Source organism: Mandrillus leucophaeus, unplaced genomic scaffold, assembly GCF_000951045.1.
Source record: "Mandrillus leucophaeus isolate KB7577 unplaced genomic scaffold, Mleu.le_1.0 Scaffold255, whole genome shotgun sequence".
NCBI classification, from domain to species: domain Eukaryota; kingdom Metazoa; phylum Chordata; class Mammalia; order Primates; family Cercopithecidae; genus Mandrillus; species Mandrillus leucophaeus.
The window spans coordinates 267,533-285,672 of NW_012102643.1; the positions used below are offsets into that span (position 1 = coordinate 267,533).

At 47.2% G+C, this 18,140-nt stretch overlaps 2 protein-coding genes across 2 annotated transcripts in view; one reads left to right on the forward strand and one right to left on the reverse strand.

Moving 5' to 3' along the window:
- The window catches only part of SULF2 (sulfatase 2), a 31,062-nt gene extending 18,635 nt beyond the window's left edge, over window positions 1-12,427 (forward strand). Inside the window, exons 7-16 of the mRNA XM_011983736.1 lie at window positions 3,442-3,670; window positions 3,805-3,901; window positions 4,462-4,556; window positions 5,581-5,640; window positions 6,121-6,290; window positions 6,532-6,674; window positions 7,851-7,974; window positions 10,104-10,137; window positions 10,382-10,435; window positions 11,449-12,427. Coding sequence (XP_011839126.1) covers window positions 3,442-3,670; window positions 3,805-3,901; window positions 4,462-4,556; window positions 5,581-5,640; window positions 6,121-6,290; window positions 6,532-6,674; window positions 7,851-7,974; window positions 10,104-10,137; window positions 10,382-10,435; window positions 11,449-11,479 — 1,037 coding nt within the window. The 3' untranslated portion in view covers window positions 11,480-12,427. The remainder of the gene's footprint in view (window positions 1-3,441; window positions 3,671-3,804; window positions 3,902-4,461; window positions 4,557-5,580; window positions 5,641-6,120; window positions 6,291-6,531; window positions 6,675-7,850; window positions 7,975-10,103; window positions 10,138-10,381; window positions 10,436-11,448) is intronic.
- A 523-nt stretch (window positions 12,428-12,950) lies between these two features.
- Window positions 12,951-18,140, reverse strand: part of NCOA3 (nuclear receptor coactivator 3) — a 188,184-nt gene continuing 182,994 nt past the window's right edge. The window contains 3 exon segments of the mRNA XM_011983737.1: window positions 12,951-16,448; window positions 16,763-16,904; window positions 17,260-17,434. Of these exon segments, the coding sequence (XP_011839127.1) occupies window positions 16,437-16,448; window positions 16,763-16,904; window positions 17,260-17,434 (329 nt within the window). The 3' untranslated portion in view covers window positions 12,951-16,436.

Consider the following 18,140-nt stretch of genomic DNA (forward strand, 5'->3'; position numbering starts at 1 on the left):
ACTTCTCTATGAGCTTGACTGCTCTAGGGGCCTCATGTAAGTGGAATTGTACAGTATTTGTCCTTCTGTGGCTGGCTTTTTTCTCTTCGCATAATGTTCTCCGGGTTCATCCACATGGTAGCCTGTGTCAGAATCTCCTTCCTAACCGGGCACAGTGGTTCACGCCTGTAATCCCAGCATCTTGGGAGGCCGAGGCAGGCAGGTTGCCTGAGCTCAGGAGTTCGAGATCAGTCTGGCCAACATGGTGAAACCCGTCTCTACTAAAAATACAAAAATTAGCCAGTCATGGTGGTGGGCGCCTGTAGTCCCTGCTACTCAGGAGGCTGAGGCATGAGAATGGCTTGAACCTGGGAACGGGAGGTTGCAGTAAACTGAGATCATGCCACTGCACTCCAGCCTGGGCAACAGAGCAAGACTCTGTCTCAAAAAAAAAAAAAAAAAAAAAAAAAAAAAAAGTCCTTTCTTTATAAGATGGATGATATTGTGCCACAGACTAATTGGAGATTGAGGATCGAGGTCTCCGACGGCAGGCGCGGTGGTCTCCTCTGGGCCATCCGGCCAGGCAGCAAATGTCCTCATCGTGGAGCAGATAAGTCTCTTTCCGTAACAGCCCAGCCACTGCCGCAAACAACGCTTCCCAGCTGATGATCCTCTGGTACCTTTCCTCACCAGCTGGTTAGGAACTACTGCATTAACTTTTCTAGCTGAATAGGATGATTGGTTTCCAGATTGGATTACACAGCCAGCATCTCCTTGCTTCAGTATGTGGCACAGTCGATAATCTTTAAATAATACAACATCTTGCAGGGAGAGATTCAGCTGTTTTCCCCCTTATTAATGCTTAGAGGAAAGAAAAATACCTAGAAGTAGCCGAGAGTCAGCTCAGCCCTGGTCAGAATCCTCATGTGAGTGTAATGTCAGAGCCAGGACCCGCGCCTCTCGGCGGCCCCGTGATCCTCACCTGTACAGAAAGGAGCAAGCCTTGTGACCAGCCAGAGAACAAGTGTTCTGAGGAGGAGGAAGATGAGGTACAAAGGCCCTGTACTCACAATGAGTGTGGGGGGTCCCAGCCACAGAGGGGTGACCGGTGTGGCCAAGAGTGGTGAGAAGCACAGTAGACACGGGCAGCCACATCACACAGGGGGTCACTGGCATGGAAAGGCAGGGAGCGGGCGTAATGGTGAGGTTTCGGGGCTGCACGGCATCACCTTAGGTGAGGACGTCAGCTGCAGGCAGAGTCCCCACCCCCTGCAGTAGCTGGTCCATACCAGCTCATCAGGCATGAATGCTTCACTAGTTCTGTTTCGTGCCATCCTCCAAGGGGCCCTTGTAGGGTAGGCACCATCCTAAGAAGTTACCCAAATCGCCGGGGCCACACATGTGCTCAGGGGTTTGCACCTCAGCCATCCGATTGCAGAGTCAAAGCTCTTGGCCACCGGCTTATGAAGTCCTGTCCCATGCCCTGTTGGTGTGGCAGGAAGGGGACCTCTGGGACTCCGGACATGGACACAGTGAGAGAGACAGGGAGAGCAGGTCGTGTGGCTTCGGTACAGGAGAGGAATCACACAGGGCCGGCAGACCGCGGCTGTGAAGGGCCGGAGAGTAAAGGTCTGGGGCTTTGCGACTCAGCCCTGCGACTGCAGAGGTGTAAGTGAACGCGAGCCGCTGTACCCAGTGAAACTGTATTCGCAAAGACAGATGGAGGCTGGCCTGGGCCCTTAGGCCATGGTTTAGGGACCCCTGAGTCTAGAGCTGGGAGATGGAGGGTGGAAAGAGACAACGCCACTCACTCATAAGCCGACTGGGACTAAAGGAGTGAAGAGGACACGCTGGGTCCATTTCCTGAGCCTCTCAGGGCAGGACCTGCTCGGCACAGGGAGCATCCTCGGCTCTTTCTGTACACGCGTCGAGAGACTCAGCCGAGGGAAGGAAGTGCCCAGGAGAAAGGCCCAAGGCTTTGCCGGAGAGGGGAGGCCTGCCCTCTCCCCTTAGGATCCTTCGGCCCTTGTGACTGTGATGCAAGGTGTCTGAGAATTAAAAGATACAAAACATCCCCCAAGAGTGGCCATGTGGGAAAGGGAGCCCTTTCCTTCCTTCTTCCACCGCCTTCCGCCACCACCTGCCTCCAGCTGGTCCTCCTTGGTCACCATCTTGGGGTCACTTGGGATCCAACAAAACCTGGGCCACTAACTGGCTCCAGGCCCTTCTCTTTAATGAGGCACATCTGGAGAAGAATGGCAACTGCAGTGCATGCATGCTGAGGCCAGACTTGTGTCAGGTGGGCAGAGATTTAAAACAGGAGTGACGGGGGCTCTGGCCAACAGGGACGACAGTGGGCAGCCAGAGGGGCCGCCCGTCTCCGGCCCGTCCTGACCATATGGAACTGTGGGCCTGTGAGACATGTCTCTTTTCCGGAAGCTGGAAATCTGGATCCCTACATCACCGCCACCACCTCCCGTTTTCTTTAATCTCACCAACTCAGATTTGGTTTTGAGACATAGAAGATACAGGCTACCTGGGGTGTCACTTCAGCCTGCACGCCTGAGTTTTCAGGGTCGGGGCGTATGCAAAAGCCCCTCTCGGCCTTGTCGCCGGCCCACTTGGATGTAGCACCTGCCTACCACCTGGTGGGCAGCCTCCAGCTCCCTGGGACTCACAGAAGCTAAGTGGCTTCCCCAGTCCCCGTCCATATATACCCAGAGACAGGCACTGCAGGGCCCGTTTTTTCCCTGTTTAAATCAACGTTTTTATATCCATGATACTTTTTTCCTTTTTAATTGAGGTGAAGTTCAGATAACATAAAACTTACCATTTTTACAATTGTATACAATGCAGAGACATTTAATAGGTTCACAGTGTTGCACACCTGTACCTAGTTCCAAAACATCACCCCAAAAGGGAACCCTGTACCCACAAAGCAATCACTCCTCAAGTGCCCTCTCCCCCAGCCTCTGGCAACCACCAATCTTCTTTCTGCTGCTGTAGATTTACCTATTCTGGGTAGTTCCTATAAATAGAATGTAACAATATGAGCCCACTTTGTGTCTGGCTGCTTTCACCCAGCATGCTTTTGACATTCATCCGCGCTCTAGCGTGAATCAGAACCTCACTTCTGGTTCTGGTCGCATATTCCGTCGTACAGATGAGGTACCGCCATTTGTTTACCCGCAAGCAGCTCTTGCTTGAAATCCTCTAGAGCCAGTGGCTTCTTGGCTCCAGGACTTCAGTTTTGCCGGCGTGATCGCCTTGAGGCCCTCCCCCGTGGTCCAGGATCTGCGAGCATGTGAGCATGCGGGTAGATTTCACAACCCCTCAGGTCACAGGCAAAGCTGAGCCTCATGCTTGGAAGCCCGGCCCTATCTTAATGAAGGACCCACTGCTCAGGGAGCCTGGCCAGCCTTTCCCGCCTCCCTAACTCTGCCACCCCTCTGATGCCCACAGAGTACAAGGCCAGCTACGCCCGCAATCGCTCCATCCGCTCAGTGGCCATCGAGGTGGACGGCAGGGTGTACCACGTAGGCCTGGGTGATGCCGCCCAGCCCCGAAACCTCACCAAGCGGCACTGGCCAGGGGCCCCTGAGGACCAAGATGACAAGGATGGTGGGGACTTCAGTGGCACTGGAGGCCTTCCCGACTACTCAGCCGCCAACCCCATTAAAGTGACACATCGGTGAGTGTCCAGGTGGAAGTCGAGAGTGAAGGGGACAGGACAGACCTCGGCAGGGGCTTCCCACACCTCTTGAGCCCCTGGGCTGGGCCCCCTCCACCTCCTCTGAGCCACACATGATCCCTTCTCTCAAGCAGGTGCTACATCCTAGAGAATGATACAGTCCAGTGTGACCTGGACCTGTACAAGTCCCTGCAGGCCTGGAAGGACCACAAGCTGCACATCGACCATGAGGTGAGTGGAGAGCGGGAGAGGAGCGTGCCGTCAGCCACCAAGGGCCTGGCAGGACCCCCGGCTCATGGTGGGAGGGCAGTGAGGCCCGACCCAGGGAAGGGGCTAGAGAGGTGAAGTGAGGTCCCCACAGATTCCTCCACCCAGGGATAGGCGTCAGTCCCAACATGAGACAGCTTGCTGCCCAGTCTGTCTGAGGGAGGATGGCTTAGCCACGTTGTCCCCCTTTTGACTTATAAGAAGTCTACGCTACAATGAAGCCTTTCATCAAGCCCAGGAGAGACACTGGAGCTGCCCTCAGGGGGCTCAGCAGGTTCCTCCGCAGGCCAGGCCAGGAAAAGGACTCGGTTCCCTTGCAAGGGCTGGCCGGAGGGGAAGGTGGGCTTCCTTCAGCAGGGAGAACAAGTCCTCCCCACCCAAACATGCCGGTGCTGGCCCTGGGGCCCGGGCAGGGCAGGCTGCTGCTGCTGAGCAGACATGGCAGCGTGGGGGCGGTCACCAGGCCAAGCCTTTCTTGTCCAGCCGTGAAGGTTTCAAGGCCTCCTCTCCTGCCCCTCCCTCAGATTGAAACCCTGCAGAACAAAATTAAGAACCTGAGGGAAGTCCGAGGTCACCTGAAGAAAAAGCGGCCAGAAGAATGTGACTGTCACAAAATCAGGTGAGGCAGTAGCAAAGGGACCTAAGACCCCATCCTCCTACAGGACAGTTCAGTTCATCCCCTCTTGTGATTGACCCCCTTTTTTTTTTTTTTTTAAATCTTTTTTAATCTTCTCCCCTCATGGCATAAAAAAAAAAAAAATCCATAATTTACATTCCTATTGTCAGCCAGTGTGGCACACGGAACCGTTCCTCAGCCAGGCTGGCACCCAGATTCCAGTACTGCTGGCAAGAGACCCGTGCTGGCTGTGCAGAGCCGGCTCCAGGCCGGAAACGTGCCTCTGCCGATTGCCCATTCAGAAAGCCCCCACGTGGTCTGAGGTCCATGTTCCCGGCTCAGGGATCCCCTGGCCCAAAGGACTGAACTCTAGAACAGCTGTGTCCAGTAGAACATTCTGTGCCGATGGACACGGGCTATGTCTGCACTATGCCACGCGTGGCTGGTGCACACTTGAAGTGGTGGCTGGTGTCACTAAGGAGCCGAATTTTTTATTTTGCTTAATTCAAACTGAAGTAGCCACCTGTGGCCAGTGGCTCCCGTACTGGACAGCACAGCTGCAGAAGCCCTGCCATCTTTCCAGAAAGTCTTGCAAAACACAGGCTCCCCTGTGCTGGCCCCGACCAAGCGTGAGCAGGCAGGGCGGTGAGGGAACCAACCTCACGATGCTGAGGCTTTGACGTGTACAATTAACCATCACAAAAGGAAAGGAAAAAGGATGCTGAGGCTGACGCACCTAAAGCCAGGCCCAGTTTCTAGTCGTGGCTAAATTACAACTAACCCGACCTTCTAAAGTCTAGCAAAATCCCAGGAAGAATCCTGGCTCATGCCTGGAGAATGAAGCCACCCAGGCAGGTACCTGCTGCCCTGGGGATAGGGTTGTACCCTCCCCACCACCATCCCAGAAGGAGGAACAGGGGAGTGGGGCAGCAGCAATACACGGGAGTCCCAGAAACCACAGTTTGTACCTGCCAGCGGAGCCCTCTGAGCCACTCCTGAAGCCTGGGGCTGGGGGGGTCTGTTACAGCTACCACACCCAGCACAAAGGCCGCCTCAAGCACAAAGGCTCCAGTCTGCATCCTTTCAGGTAAGGGCAGCTTGAGGTCCTGGGGAAGAGATGCAGAGGCCTAGCATGAGGAGGTGGCCCTCCCTTAAGCTAAAATACAGAAGAAAAGGAAAGAAGTCCAGGCCCTTCCCTGGGAAGTCCGCGGTGGCCCTCGAAGAGGCCTTATTTCCCAATCAACACTGTAAATGGGGTTGCGGCAACTCCACCAAGCAGGGCAGGACACAAGAAGGAGGGGAAAGGGATGCCAACAGGAGTCCCAGTAGCTGCCTGGCTCTGTCCCCAGCTCTGTGCCCCCTTGGGAGTTAAAGTAGAATGACAGAAGATCCAGGTTCTGGTCCCGGCTCTGCCTCGGATCAGCACTGGGACTTGGAACCCTGAATTGCTATGCCCATGGCTGTTGGAGAAGCCTCAGCCCAGCCCCTAGGTGGACAGGAAGAGCAGAGACACGGGGTCACTGATCCCTCAGAGGCCCAAGGCGTGTGTGGCCCTCTGCGCCCATAGGAAGGGTCTGCAAGAGAAGGACAAGGTGTGGCTGTTGCGGGAGCAGAAGCGCAAGAAGAAACTCCGCAAGCTGCTCAAGCGCCTGCAGAACAACGACACGTGCAGCATGCCAGGCCTCACGTGCTTCACCCACGACAACCAGCACTGGCAGACGGCGCCTTTCTGGACACGTGAGCGAGCCCAGGGCAGAGGTGGACAGGCTGGGGCCCGGGGGGCCAAGAAACTGCTCCACTTAAGTGACTCAGACCTCTCTCAGAAAGGGGGTCCCCGACACCAGGGGTCCACAGTGCTTGGGACAGCCTCTTGGCATTTGATGAACTGGTTTCGGGGGCTGTCCCTGACGGGAATCACTGTTGGCAGATGGGGCTTCCTCCTGCAGGCACTCAGGACATGCTCTCTCTTCCTTGCCAGTGGGGCCTTTCTGTGCCTGCACCAGCGCCAACAATAACACGTACTGGTGCATGAGGACCATCAACGAGACTCACAATTTCCTCTTCTGTGAATTTGCAACTGGCTTCCTAGAGTACTTTGATCTCAACACAGACCCCTACCAGGTACAGACAACCCGAGCTAGAGAGATGGGGGTATGGGTTACCCCAGTGCTGCCAGGTAGCCCCCCCCAACCTCAGGGAAGTCATGACAAATTATCCAAGTCCCACTGAGTCCCTGAGCCACTGGGAGTAAGTTGTGAAGCCGCTGAGATTGGGGGATTCCGTGTTCAATCAGCCTTTTTTGCCTCCATCACCCTGCGTTTTGCCTCCATCACCCTGCGTGTGTAATATATGTGGCTTCTTCCCTCTAACTTAACATGCAGCATTCAACCGGGCTTTGCCGGAACTTGTGAAGACTCCTAAAACTGTCAAGCTGTAGGATCAAGCCAGATATTACCCACTGCAGGGCCTGCACGGACCACGCGGCTAATATAACAGTAACACACTGCACCAAGCACTCTGCTAAGTGCTTCCGTACAGTAAGCCATCTAAACACACACACGACTCATGTGGCTCAGGACCACACAAGACCAGAAGGAGCAGTGACATGTCTGGTCATCGGAACATGTGGGCCCTTGTACAGGGACAGTCACTGCTGAGCTCCAGCACTAGAGCTTTCCTGTCCTGTGGCCTTGGTATTGCCCAGGCTTTGACCTTTCAAGAAAAGCCTGAAATAATTTTTTAAATGAAATCTGATGTTTAAATATCAGCAGCACAAATGCTTTAATTACTATATAGGTGTCCAGTCTTTCTCCTTAGATAGGTTCACCCTCATACTTTACCAAAGGGGTAGGTAAGTCCGTCACCGGTAGCTCCCAGACTACACAAGAACCCAAGTCACTTACCCATCCTTCCATCAAATGGCTGCTTTGCAATCAGGAGGACTGCAAATCTGAATGAAGGCTGCTGATAAAACCAAGACTTGGAAGGCTTTCTTTCCGAGCTTGGGAAGTCTCCTGACTAGTGGCTGCAGAACTCCAACATTAAATACAGACAGACATGGTGTTTATTCTCCTGAGTTTTCATTCTCATTAAGAGAGAACCTGGTGGGACTCGAAGCCAAAAAGTCACCTAACTCTTCCAAATGCTGGCTCTTGCAGAAGTTGAAGTTGGAGTAAGCAGGTCACCAGCCCCTAGCACCTTCCACCTGCCTGAAATATGTCCCCTGGTTGGTAGAAGAAGGGCACGGGGAGAGTCCCTGTACTTACCTTGTTGACAGACTACCCTTTTTGCAACTAGCTGATGAACGCAGTGAACACACTGGACAGGGATGTCCTCAACCAGCTACATGTACAGCTCATGGAGCTGAGGAGCTGCAAGGGTTACAAGCAGTGTAACCCCCGGACTCGAAACATGGACCTGGGTGAGTAGGCACCCTAACATGGGGCCTTTGGAGAGCAGGGTAACCAAAGGAAGGGACTCAGGAGGTGGTGTCTACCCCAAGAATGAGCCCGAAATCACCAGGCTTTGGGAGGTGATGCAGTTCCAGACGAGTCATGGGAGCCCCTGTCCATAGCAGGCAGATGACCTTTGACAAGCTGTGCTTCCTGCATCAGCTGTCCAGGAAACACACGGAATTCCCTCGTTTCATTTCCTCCCTTTTGTTCACTCATGCATTCAACAAACATTTCCTGAGAACTCAGACCTGAAACCATGGTGACCAAAGATGACCCCATCCTGGCTGACTTGTGTGGAGCCGGTGTTGTCCTAAGAAGAGCAGTCCACAGCGGGAGGCCTCTGGCTTGTATGGAAAGAGTAAAACTGGACAGTAGAATCCAGTGTGACTGGGGAAAGGCACCACTTAATAAAACCAGGGTCAGACCTCTGAACTGAGTCCTGAAGAGTAGGACGCAATCGACCACTGAGAAAACGTGGAGGGCTGGCGTTCCAGGAAACTTGAAGTGTGAGGAGCAGAAAGCAGCCTAGGTGGTACAGCCAGCACAACTGAGGCCAGTGGAGAGTGGCAGGAGGGCATCAGGCTACCCTGTGAGAGGCCATGGTAGAGTTTAGATTTCATTTGAGGTGTATCAGGAAGCCAATGGAGGGTTTTAACCTAGGCACTGACATTGCTAGGTGGAGAATGGGACTTTATGGGAGCAAACAGCGAAGATGGCACAGTTATCCAGGGAGAAATGATGGTGGCTTGGACTAGAGGTGGGAGCAGTGAAGATGATGGATTTCAGATTCAGGTGGTGAAGCCCCCCAGTAGAATATGGTGATGGGAGGTGCAGGATTAGGAGTCCCAGGTAAATCCTGAGTTTTGTTTGGGACAGGACAAAATCTGCAGTTTTAAATCTAGAATGCCAACTAGATAGAAATTTTAAGATGAAAAAAGCTGACCAGGCATGGTGGCTCATGCCTATGATTCCAGGGCTTTGGGAGGCTGAGGTGGGAGGATACTTGAGCCCAGGCGGTCAAGGTTACAGTGAGCTATGATAGCGCCACTGCACCCCAGCCTGGGAGACAGAGCTGTCGCCCCGTCTCTAACAATAAAAGTAAAAAAAATTAAAAGAAAAATGAAGTTCACTTACTAGTGAGAGTGGCCTAAAACCTTTGATATTTGAAGTCCCTTGGGGAAGGGACTGTGTCTAGGAGGACGCCTGGAGTTCATGTCAGGAACATGGCCACACAGCTTAGGAGGAAGAATTCAGATGCCACAGTCAGCTCTAGTTATGAAGAGGGGAGAGCTACTGTGTTTACAGAAGATGTTGCACTAATACTTCCTGGTGAGGAGCCTGATATGATTGGAATTTTCACTAGTGGCTTCCTAACCTCTGCCACTCAAGCGCTGCTACTCTTGTGATCAAAGTGCAATGACATATAAGTCACTGTGTGCCAGGCTGTGTGCTGAGCGTTTTACATGTGTTAGCTGATAAGCTTTTGAGGTGAATCTTCTTATCCTCATTCTATGGAGGAGTAAAGTGAATAAGGTGGGCTGACCCCAGAGCCCACACACTCGATCCTGCCATGTCCTCAGGAAAACTTCCCCAGAGCCCACACCACCCTTCATTTGTTCTCATAATGAGGGTGGCGGGGAAGTACTAATGCACCTTTCCCTAAGAAAACACTTGAATCCATTTCATGTTTTACATTAATGCCTTGTCCAGTACACTGCTGTTCTCGCTATAATCTGTGCTTGGTAAACATGAGCTATTGCTCCCTCCTGCACTTGGTCAGGGCTCTTGGCTTTCTGTCCTCTGGAGCACAGATGTTCAGGCCCGCGTCTACCTCCCTCACCATGACTAAGGTCAGCACTGAATGAAGCCATCAGGGTCCTGAAACTGATCGTGGTGACTCTGGATTTTAGGCAATCTACAAGGCTACCTAGGAGACTTAGGGCAGGTTCCCCTCATAATTCCGTCTACTCTTGAATAGGGAACACTATCAACATCATGGGATTGTGACAAAAAAGTGTAAGATGGTTTTCTGGTGTGTTGGGGTAGCTTTGCCTAAACTATCTGCTCCTGTTTTTATTATTTCTCCTTCATTTAGGACTTAAAGATGGAGGAAGCTATGAGCAATACAGGTATTTCTTTTTATTATGAAAGCCTAAACAAAGTTCTCCTATCTTGGCCCATCCTTCAGTCTCATCTCTGTGAGTCCGCACCTGTTATGTTGAGACACTGCCCTTCCTCTGGTCTGCCCGAGACCAGGATCACCCACCAAAGATAGCTGTCACCTAGGAGACCTTCTTTGTATAGTTCTTTGGGGACTTTTTCTTTCTTGGTGATGGTTAACATTCATTCTCCTTTTGACACTTGAAAACTTAGGCAGTTTCAGCGTCGAAAGTGGCCAGAAATGAAGAGACCTTCTTCCAAATCACTGTGAGTTGAGGAACCAGCTTACAAATAGAGATCTGGTTCTGACTGCTTCATTTTGCCAATGCTCTTCTATTTGCATGCCATTTCTTACATACCATCCTTCATTTGTTCTCATAATGAGGGTGGCGGGGAAGTACTAATGCACATCTTTCCCTAAGAAAACACTTGAATCCATTTCATGTTTTACATTAATGCCTTGTCCAGTACACTGCTGTTCTCGCTATAATCTGTGCTTGGTAAACTTGAGCTATTACTTAGAGGTTGAGAAGCATTTAAATATTACAAACTGCCAGGCATCTTGAAGGCTATGGCTGCAAAAGTGCTAACTGGTATACAACATCAGCAGTAGGATGGCCTCATTAAATGGTTTCCAAACAGCCCATGCTACAGCTACAGACTCTCACTCCAGTGCCATTGGAGGCTGGCAGGGACTGAGACTGGCAACCTGGAAAGTTCACCTCTATTCTAAAGGGAGCAGGCCAGTTTGCTCCCCGCAGGAATGGGCTGAGGTTTGCCACATTTTCTAATTCACTGACCAAATCCAAAAATGCAGGTATGTGTGAGAATTCTTTATCATTATCATCTCATTTGACATTAAGTTAACCGTGTGGGCAAACTACCCTCCTTGGTGAGCTGCCATTTGCAACCTCTGGTCTACTCATTTATTCCTTTATATGCATATAAACCTGAGTGGCTTTAATAGGACATTAGTAACAGGCCACCTAAGCCTTTCTTTGGTGCTTCTAGAATTAAGGTACAGAATCTTTACATATCACAATCTCCTTAGCTACTATTCTATCCAGATCCTTAAATGCCATCCTTGCCAGGCATTGAGTGTATAAGTAAACAACTAAAAACTGAAGTGACTAGGTGGTAGCAATCCCTTTCTAAGTAACCTAGAAATATTCATTCTCAGCAGCCTTGAAGCAAAGCTTCCTCAGCTATAGGACTGATTAGGAAGTCATGATAAAGACCGTGATGGCTAAATGCTAAGATGAGTTTGTTTCGTTCTTTAGGGGACAACTGTGGGAAGGCTGGGAAGGTTAAGAAACAACAGAGGTGGACCTTCAAAAACACAGAGGCATCAACTGACTGCGCAGGCAACGAAAAACCACGTGGGTGATTTCCAGCAGACCTATGCTATTGGCCAGGAGGCCTGAGAAAGCAAGCACTCACTCTCAGTCAACATGGCAGATTCTGGAGGATAACCAGCAGGAGCAGAGAGAACTTCAAGAAGTCCATTTTTGCCCCTGCTTTTGCTTTGGATTATACCTCACCAGCTGCACAAAATGCATTTTTTTCGTATCAGAAAGTCACCACTAACCCTCCCCAGAAGCTCACAAAGGAAAACGAAGAGAGCGATCGAGATTTCCTTGGAAATTTCCCCCAAGGGCGAAAGTCATTGGAATTTTTAAATCATAGGGGAAAAGCAGTCCTGTTCTAAATCCTCTTATTCTTTTGGTTTGTCACAAAGAAGGAACTAAGAAGACAGAGGCAACGTGGAGAGGCTGAAAACAGTGCAGAGAGTTCGACAATGAGTCAGCAGCACAAAAGAGATGACATTTACCTGGCACTCTAAACCCTGGTTGCCTCTGAAGAAACTGCCTTCACTGTATATATGTGACTATTTACATGTAAGCAACATGGGAACTTTTAGGGGAACCTAATAAGAAATCCCAATTTTCAGGAGTGGTGGTGTCAATAAACGCTCTGTGGCCAGTGTAAAAGAAAATCCCTCACAGTTGTGGACATTTCTGTTCCTGTCCAGATACCGTTTCTCCTAGTATTTCTTTGTTATGTCCCAGAACTGATGTTTTTTTTTTTTTTTAAGGTACTGAAAAGAAGTTGATGTATGTCCCAAGTTTTGATGAAACTGTATTTGTAAAAAAAATTTTGTAGTATAAGTATTGTCATACAGTGTTCAAAACCCCAGCCAATGACCAGCAGTTGGTATGAAGAAACCTTTGACATTTTGTAAAAGGCCATTTCTTGGGAGTTTTTTGGTGTGTCTGTTTTTTTAAAGTATTCAAGATACTACCAGTCAACATCTTTTTGGAAGAAAATGCCTTTGGGTTTAGAAGATTTTCTTAAAAGGGGAGTAGATGGTTGTAGATTGACTAAAGTCTACCATACTTCAAGGGACTACAGGTAAGTCTCATAGTATATCAGCTTTGCTACTTCATTTTTTTAAAAAGAAGTATTAATCAATTGCAAAGAAATTCACCTTGGCCAACTCTTCTTTGTATATCAGGTAATCTAACCTGATACAAGTAATTGACAGATTTCAGCTATCACCAATCCAACCCATTTCTCATTTAACAGATGACAGAATCCCTAAAGCACCCACATTTGTTTCAATGCCCCCAACAGGCCAAGGCTCTCTAGCAACTCCCTAGTGGCGTTTTTTAACTTCAGAAACTGTTACCATTATTTGAAATAGACTTTCTTAATCTTCTTTACCCTTAATCCAACAGGGATTTAAAAAAAAAAAAAAAAAAAAAAACTCTTTAGGCTCCAATTTTAAATAGAAACCTTTATTTACAATGACATCCAAAATGGTCAGCAAAGCAGTCACAGCTCACCATCCCCCATAAGTCATTTCATGTGGTTTCGATTCTTTGCAGGATAAAGAATAATTTCTATTTTTTTTTAAAGCAACACAATGTAAACTTGATTGAAACTGAATTCATTCTCAAGAGTGTAAGTCAATTCCTGAGAATTTAAATATTGCTCTCATATTTCATTCTTCAAAATTCCATACATTAGAAAGGAAGAGACAAAACACCTGCTCGTTTATTAACAGTGTGCCCCTGGAGTTGAAAACAATTCTTATTCCTCTGATTAAATCAGTCCTTGAAGTTTTGCTCCTATGAACCTAATTGTGAACAAAACTCACAGCTTCTGCAAATAAAAAGGGAACTGGGCAGGCATACATGTAACTGGCAATCCATTCTGTTTACTTTCAGCTGCACCTACCTCTGGATCAAAGAACTTCTAGGACATCAAGCCAATTATCTTCTGTAATACCCTACCCCTAATATAGATACCCCCAACTCACCTCAGATATTAAATACTGATAACTAAGTAGCACTGTTATTGATATTTACACCTTTCAATCCAGATGCAGTTTAGAAAAGTGGCATCATAATACGAACATTAACAATGTAACTTCCATTTATTTTTTAAAGGAAGAAACATGTATCTCCTTTATATCATTCTAATCTTTATAAAATATATATATTTTATTTATATATCTTTGGATTCAGCAAAAAAAAAAAAAAAAAAGTAGGTACTTGAAATATCCCACATTCTAAAAGCAGATGAAAAGATTATACTGTTCACCCAACAGATACCAAGGTTTGAAAAAATGGGGGGTGCTGGGGTGTGGAGAGGTAGACAGCAGGAGTACAAAGGAGTATCTAAAAAAGATAAAGGGCAATACAGGTAAAAACAAATTATCTCAAAGACTGCACCTATTAAAAGAAAATCAAAATCTTGAGTTTGCACCAAATGAACAAGTAGAAAATATAAAAACTTATAATAAACTTCATTTTTCTACCATATAAAAAAGGGAGTGCTGCCTTCCAGTTAGCCTGCAGCCAGGTCTGAGGAAAGGATTGCAAAAAAATTTATTTTTTTTTTTAATAATTTTTTTAAAGTCAAGAAAGGTAAGAGCACCATTCTGTTTCTCCCCACACACATCACTTAAAGAAAGTTCAGACACAGTTGAGCTGAAAAACACAGAGACAGACTGACTTGGTTGTACCTGTCTCCAAACAGGAGAGTATACTATCTGAAAAGCACAGGCCACTACAATGGAAGTTTCCAGATTTACAATCTTAAGATATATTTTGAAGTTGGTCGGGGGAAGAGGGCAAACTCCTAATTGTCTATACTGCTTTGAAAATAAGATCCACTCTAGTGGTGGATCTGGAAATAATCAGGATTCACTTGTAAGCATATCAAAGATATTAAATGATCTTACCTTCAGAGATATCTAGAAAGACTGACTAAATGTGTGAAATTCTTAAAATTACCTGGCTCTCAGTTATTGCTAGAAAATGACACCAAGACTAGCAGAGACCTCTGAAATTCACAGACATTCAGAAACCTAATTCCTTCAACTATCTGAACCAAATGAAGTAACCCAGATAAAGGGAATTAAACTTCATGTTTCCCTTCCTCCCAACTGACTAAAACAGGTGTCAAAGAGAGGCAACAGCAGAAAGTGGCAGGGGGCAGAAAAGGGAGGGGTTTCAAAGGTGCTCAGTTAGACTGTGGCTCTGAATCACAGTCAAACTGGCTGTTCTGGGTACTGAGCTCCTTAAGAAGTAACAGTGACACTATTCTAATCCACAGGGACATAATGAAAGCATCACATTAGTATAATGAGGGGACAGCTGAGCAGACACCAGAAACCACACCAAGGATTCTACTCGAGATCAATGTGGGATTCAGGTCTTAGCAACCAAAATCTGAAAACGCTCCTAAAGGGGATGAAAAGGTAACATAATTGAACATACACACACACACACACACACACACACAACTCATGAATTGCTATTATTTCGAACTGCTTAAAATCCAAAAGATTCTCTTCAAATTGCTCGATTTTTTTAAATTCCTGATTTTTTTTTAAGTTTATTTCCCCATATCTATTCTTTCCCCCCAAATTAACAAAGTGCTTAGTTCTGGTAGAGGAATTTTTAAAAAATTAAAATGCCTACATCTAAACAAATAATCTCTTTAAAAAGCATTTAGATTAAGAGATTGAAGAGCGAGGCATCTAAGGCTGGGGGGTGGGGAAGGAAAAGCTGTGGAGCACTACCCCTCCGCCAGGCCACGGAAGTCAAGGGATGTCTCTTCCAGTGGTAGCCTCTCCACACACAGCTTACTGAAATCAACAATGTTAAATATTTAGCTTCACAAACTCTGTAAAAATGAGTTGTTGTGACCTACAAAAAAAGGTATATACATATTTTACATAATACAATATCTTAAAGGTCGTATTTACAAAAAAGTCTATTCACAGAAACACTGCGAGATTCTGATTCAGAATGCAGTACCTGGCCTTGGGTTTTCAGAAGTTTATTTTCAAAAAGCATTATTGCTCTACCATATAGGCAAAGGGTGACACCAGTACTTTAAAAAAAAAAAAAAAAATCATAGTTCTTGTCCAACACGTAAGTGTAGGCAAAAACCAGGAATGTGTTTCACTATTCCCTCAAGACCTCAAGAATATTGCATTTATCCATTACTTTTTAAATAAAGTGCACTCAGCTGCACATCAGCATGTGAAAAGTTTGCTACTGCTGCAATTAAATACTGTCATCTCATTTCCCTTCTGCAAAGCCATTTGGACATCCATGACAGTTCCTGGAGGTGAAGTATTACAGGACATGAACGGCAAATGAAAACCTTCATTAGGAGAAAACCTAGGACAAATAATAGGGACAGAGCAACTCAACACCATCAGTAAAGGACAATTCAGAATCACCAATTCCACTGGACAGAGGGTCAACACAGAACTACTTGGTAGTGACAAAAACACCTGAGGGCTGGGACTATGCTCTTTGTCCAATACTGCAACTAGAGAAACCAGATGTTCCAATCTCTCTTGATTTGTCCAGTGTTCTCTGGCCCACCTATGTGTATTTAAGAGACTTTGGCTAGCAAGGCAGAAAAAAGTGACACAAAAGTTTTATGATCAGTAGGACTCCGTATCTCCAGAATTATATCCCTAGGAGGTGGAATGCCAAAAAATATTTCTGTTTTGAACACCATGATACACAGCAGGAGGAGAGGAGAAAAAAAACAGGTAGATACTGCCGTTTGGCTTAAAATCCAGTCCTGCTCAAATGACATCACTTAAAATACCCTTGACGGAGCTCAAAGCTGGTCCTTTCTTCAAAGATAGATGCCTGGAACAATGATTCCTTCCCAATAATCCTAGTGCAGTGTCATTTGTACAGTGGTTTCCTTAAGAGGTCCTGGTGCAGAGATGTCAGCAGTATTTCTGTTAGCAACCAGAAAAACTGAGTAAAACACATGCTTTACACAACAAAAAAATCCATGCCCACATTCATGGCTTACAGTGCAGCTCTGGCTGAGTGATTCAGGTTCCTGAGATCCCATCTTACAATGCAGCTTGACTTACCAAAAGTATCCAATGGCCCAATGCCTTCAAACCAAGTTTTTTCAATTACTATATTTTAAGTTACACATTCAAGTTAAAAATATACCTAGGGCATTCTGATTATAGCTGAGGCTTTAGTTCTATCCAGAGAACAAGAAAAACTTTCTGAAAAAGGTAAGGAATCAATTTCATACCTGATCAGGGCCCATAGGCATGCCAGACATGGGCATGGGGTTCATGTTCATCTGTCCCATGTGACCACTGCTGCCATTCATGTGTACCATACTATACACTGCAGGATTCCCCTGGTGGGCAAACTGCTGCTGGGAAAAGGAGCTGTAAGTAAAGAAACGGTAATATTACCTCTGGAAGTCACTTTAGTGACAAAGGGCATGCCCACAGAAACTACTACAATTGTGTCAAACATTGCTATACTTAAGCTGGGAATGTCAGAGAGAAAACTCCCTGACAGCCTGTGATCCATTTTTCACAGCTTTCTGTACTAGATACCCTAATAGATAATGTGCATGCTTGAAGAACTCTCAAAATGGACAAGCCAAATAACACACCTTCTAATATGAACCCAGTCCTTTCAATCTCTCCATACAAAAAGGCTTGACTGAAAATTACAGTAAGTTCTTGGACTTCTGGGACTAAGATGTGACTAACTTTAGAAGTCACTGTTCTTTACCTGTTCCTGGCCAAATTTCCTGATGGCCAGCCCTTCATTTCTGAGGACTGATAGATGGATGCAGCCTGGGGGTGTTGCATCATGGGATTCTGGGAGGGACCCATTCTTGACGATATCATTGCACTGGGAGGACTAGACACTCGACCAAAGGCTGGATCTGGTGGTTGTCCCATTCCTTACAAAAATAAAACAGAAGAAATAAAAATGCCCAAATGCCTTCTCCTTAGAATATCAGATTTCTGTAGTAGTTTTATGTTTTTTTTTTAAAGCGGGGGAGGGTGGAGGGAAGTGATAAGTATAAGATACAGAGTGCTATAAGATGCTGCCCCCCAGGTATTCTAGATTCTCACTAAGATGACAACTAGAGTAACAGGCTTACTACAGAAAGGAGCACCATCTGGATCACTGAAAGGTCACAGTTGCTTCAATGGGCTTTCTGCAGAAAACGGACTCCGTATGAACTCACATCACTCCATCCCTCTTTAAAGGGCAGGGGAGTTACAATCCTCAGATGACAGGGCTCCCCAGTAGACACCTTTATCCCCACCATGTTCCTGGAACCTCTCAAAGGCTGAACTGAAGAGGTATCTGCATCACTGTAATTAATAATAAATCCAAGGCCCAGCACGGTGGCTCACGCCTGTAATCCCAACACTTTGGGAGGCCGAGGCAGGCAGATCACGAGGTCAGGAGATCGAGACCTTCCTGGCTAACATGGTGAAACCCCATCTCTATTAAAAATTCAAAAAAAAAAAAATAGCCAGGGGTGGTGTGATACACCTGTAGTCCCAGCTACTCGGGAGGCTGAGGCAGGAGAATCACTTGAACCTGGGAGGCGGAGGTTGCAGTGAGCCAAGATCGCACCACTGCACTCCAGCCTG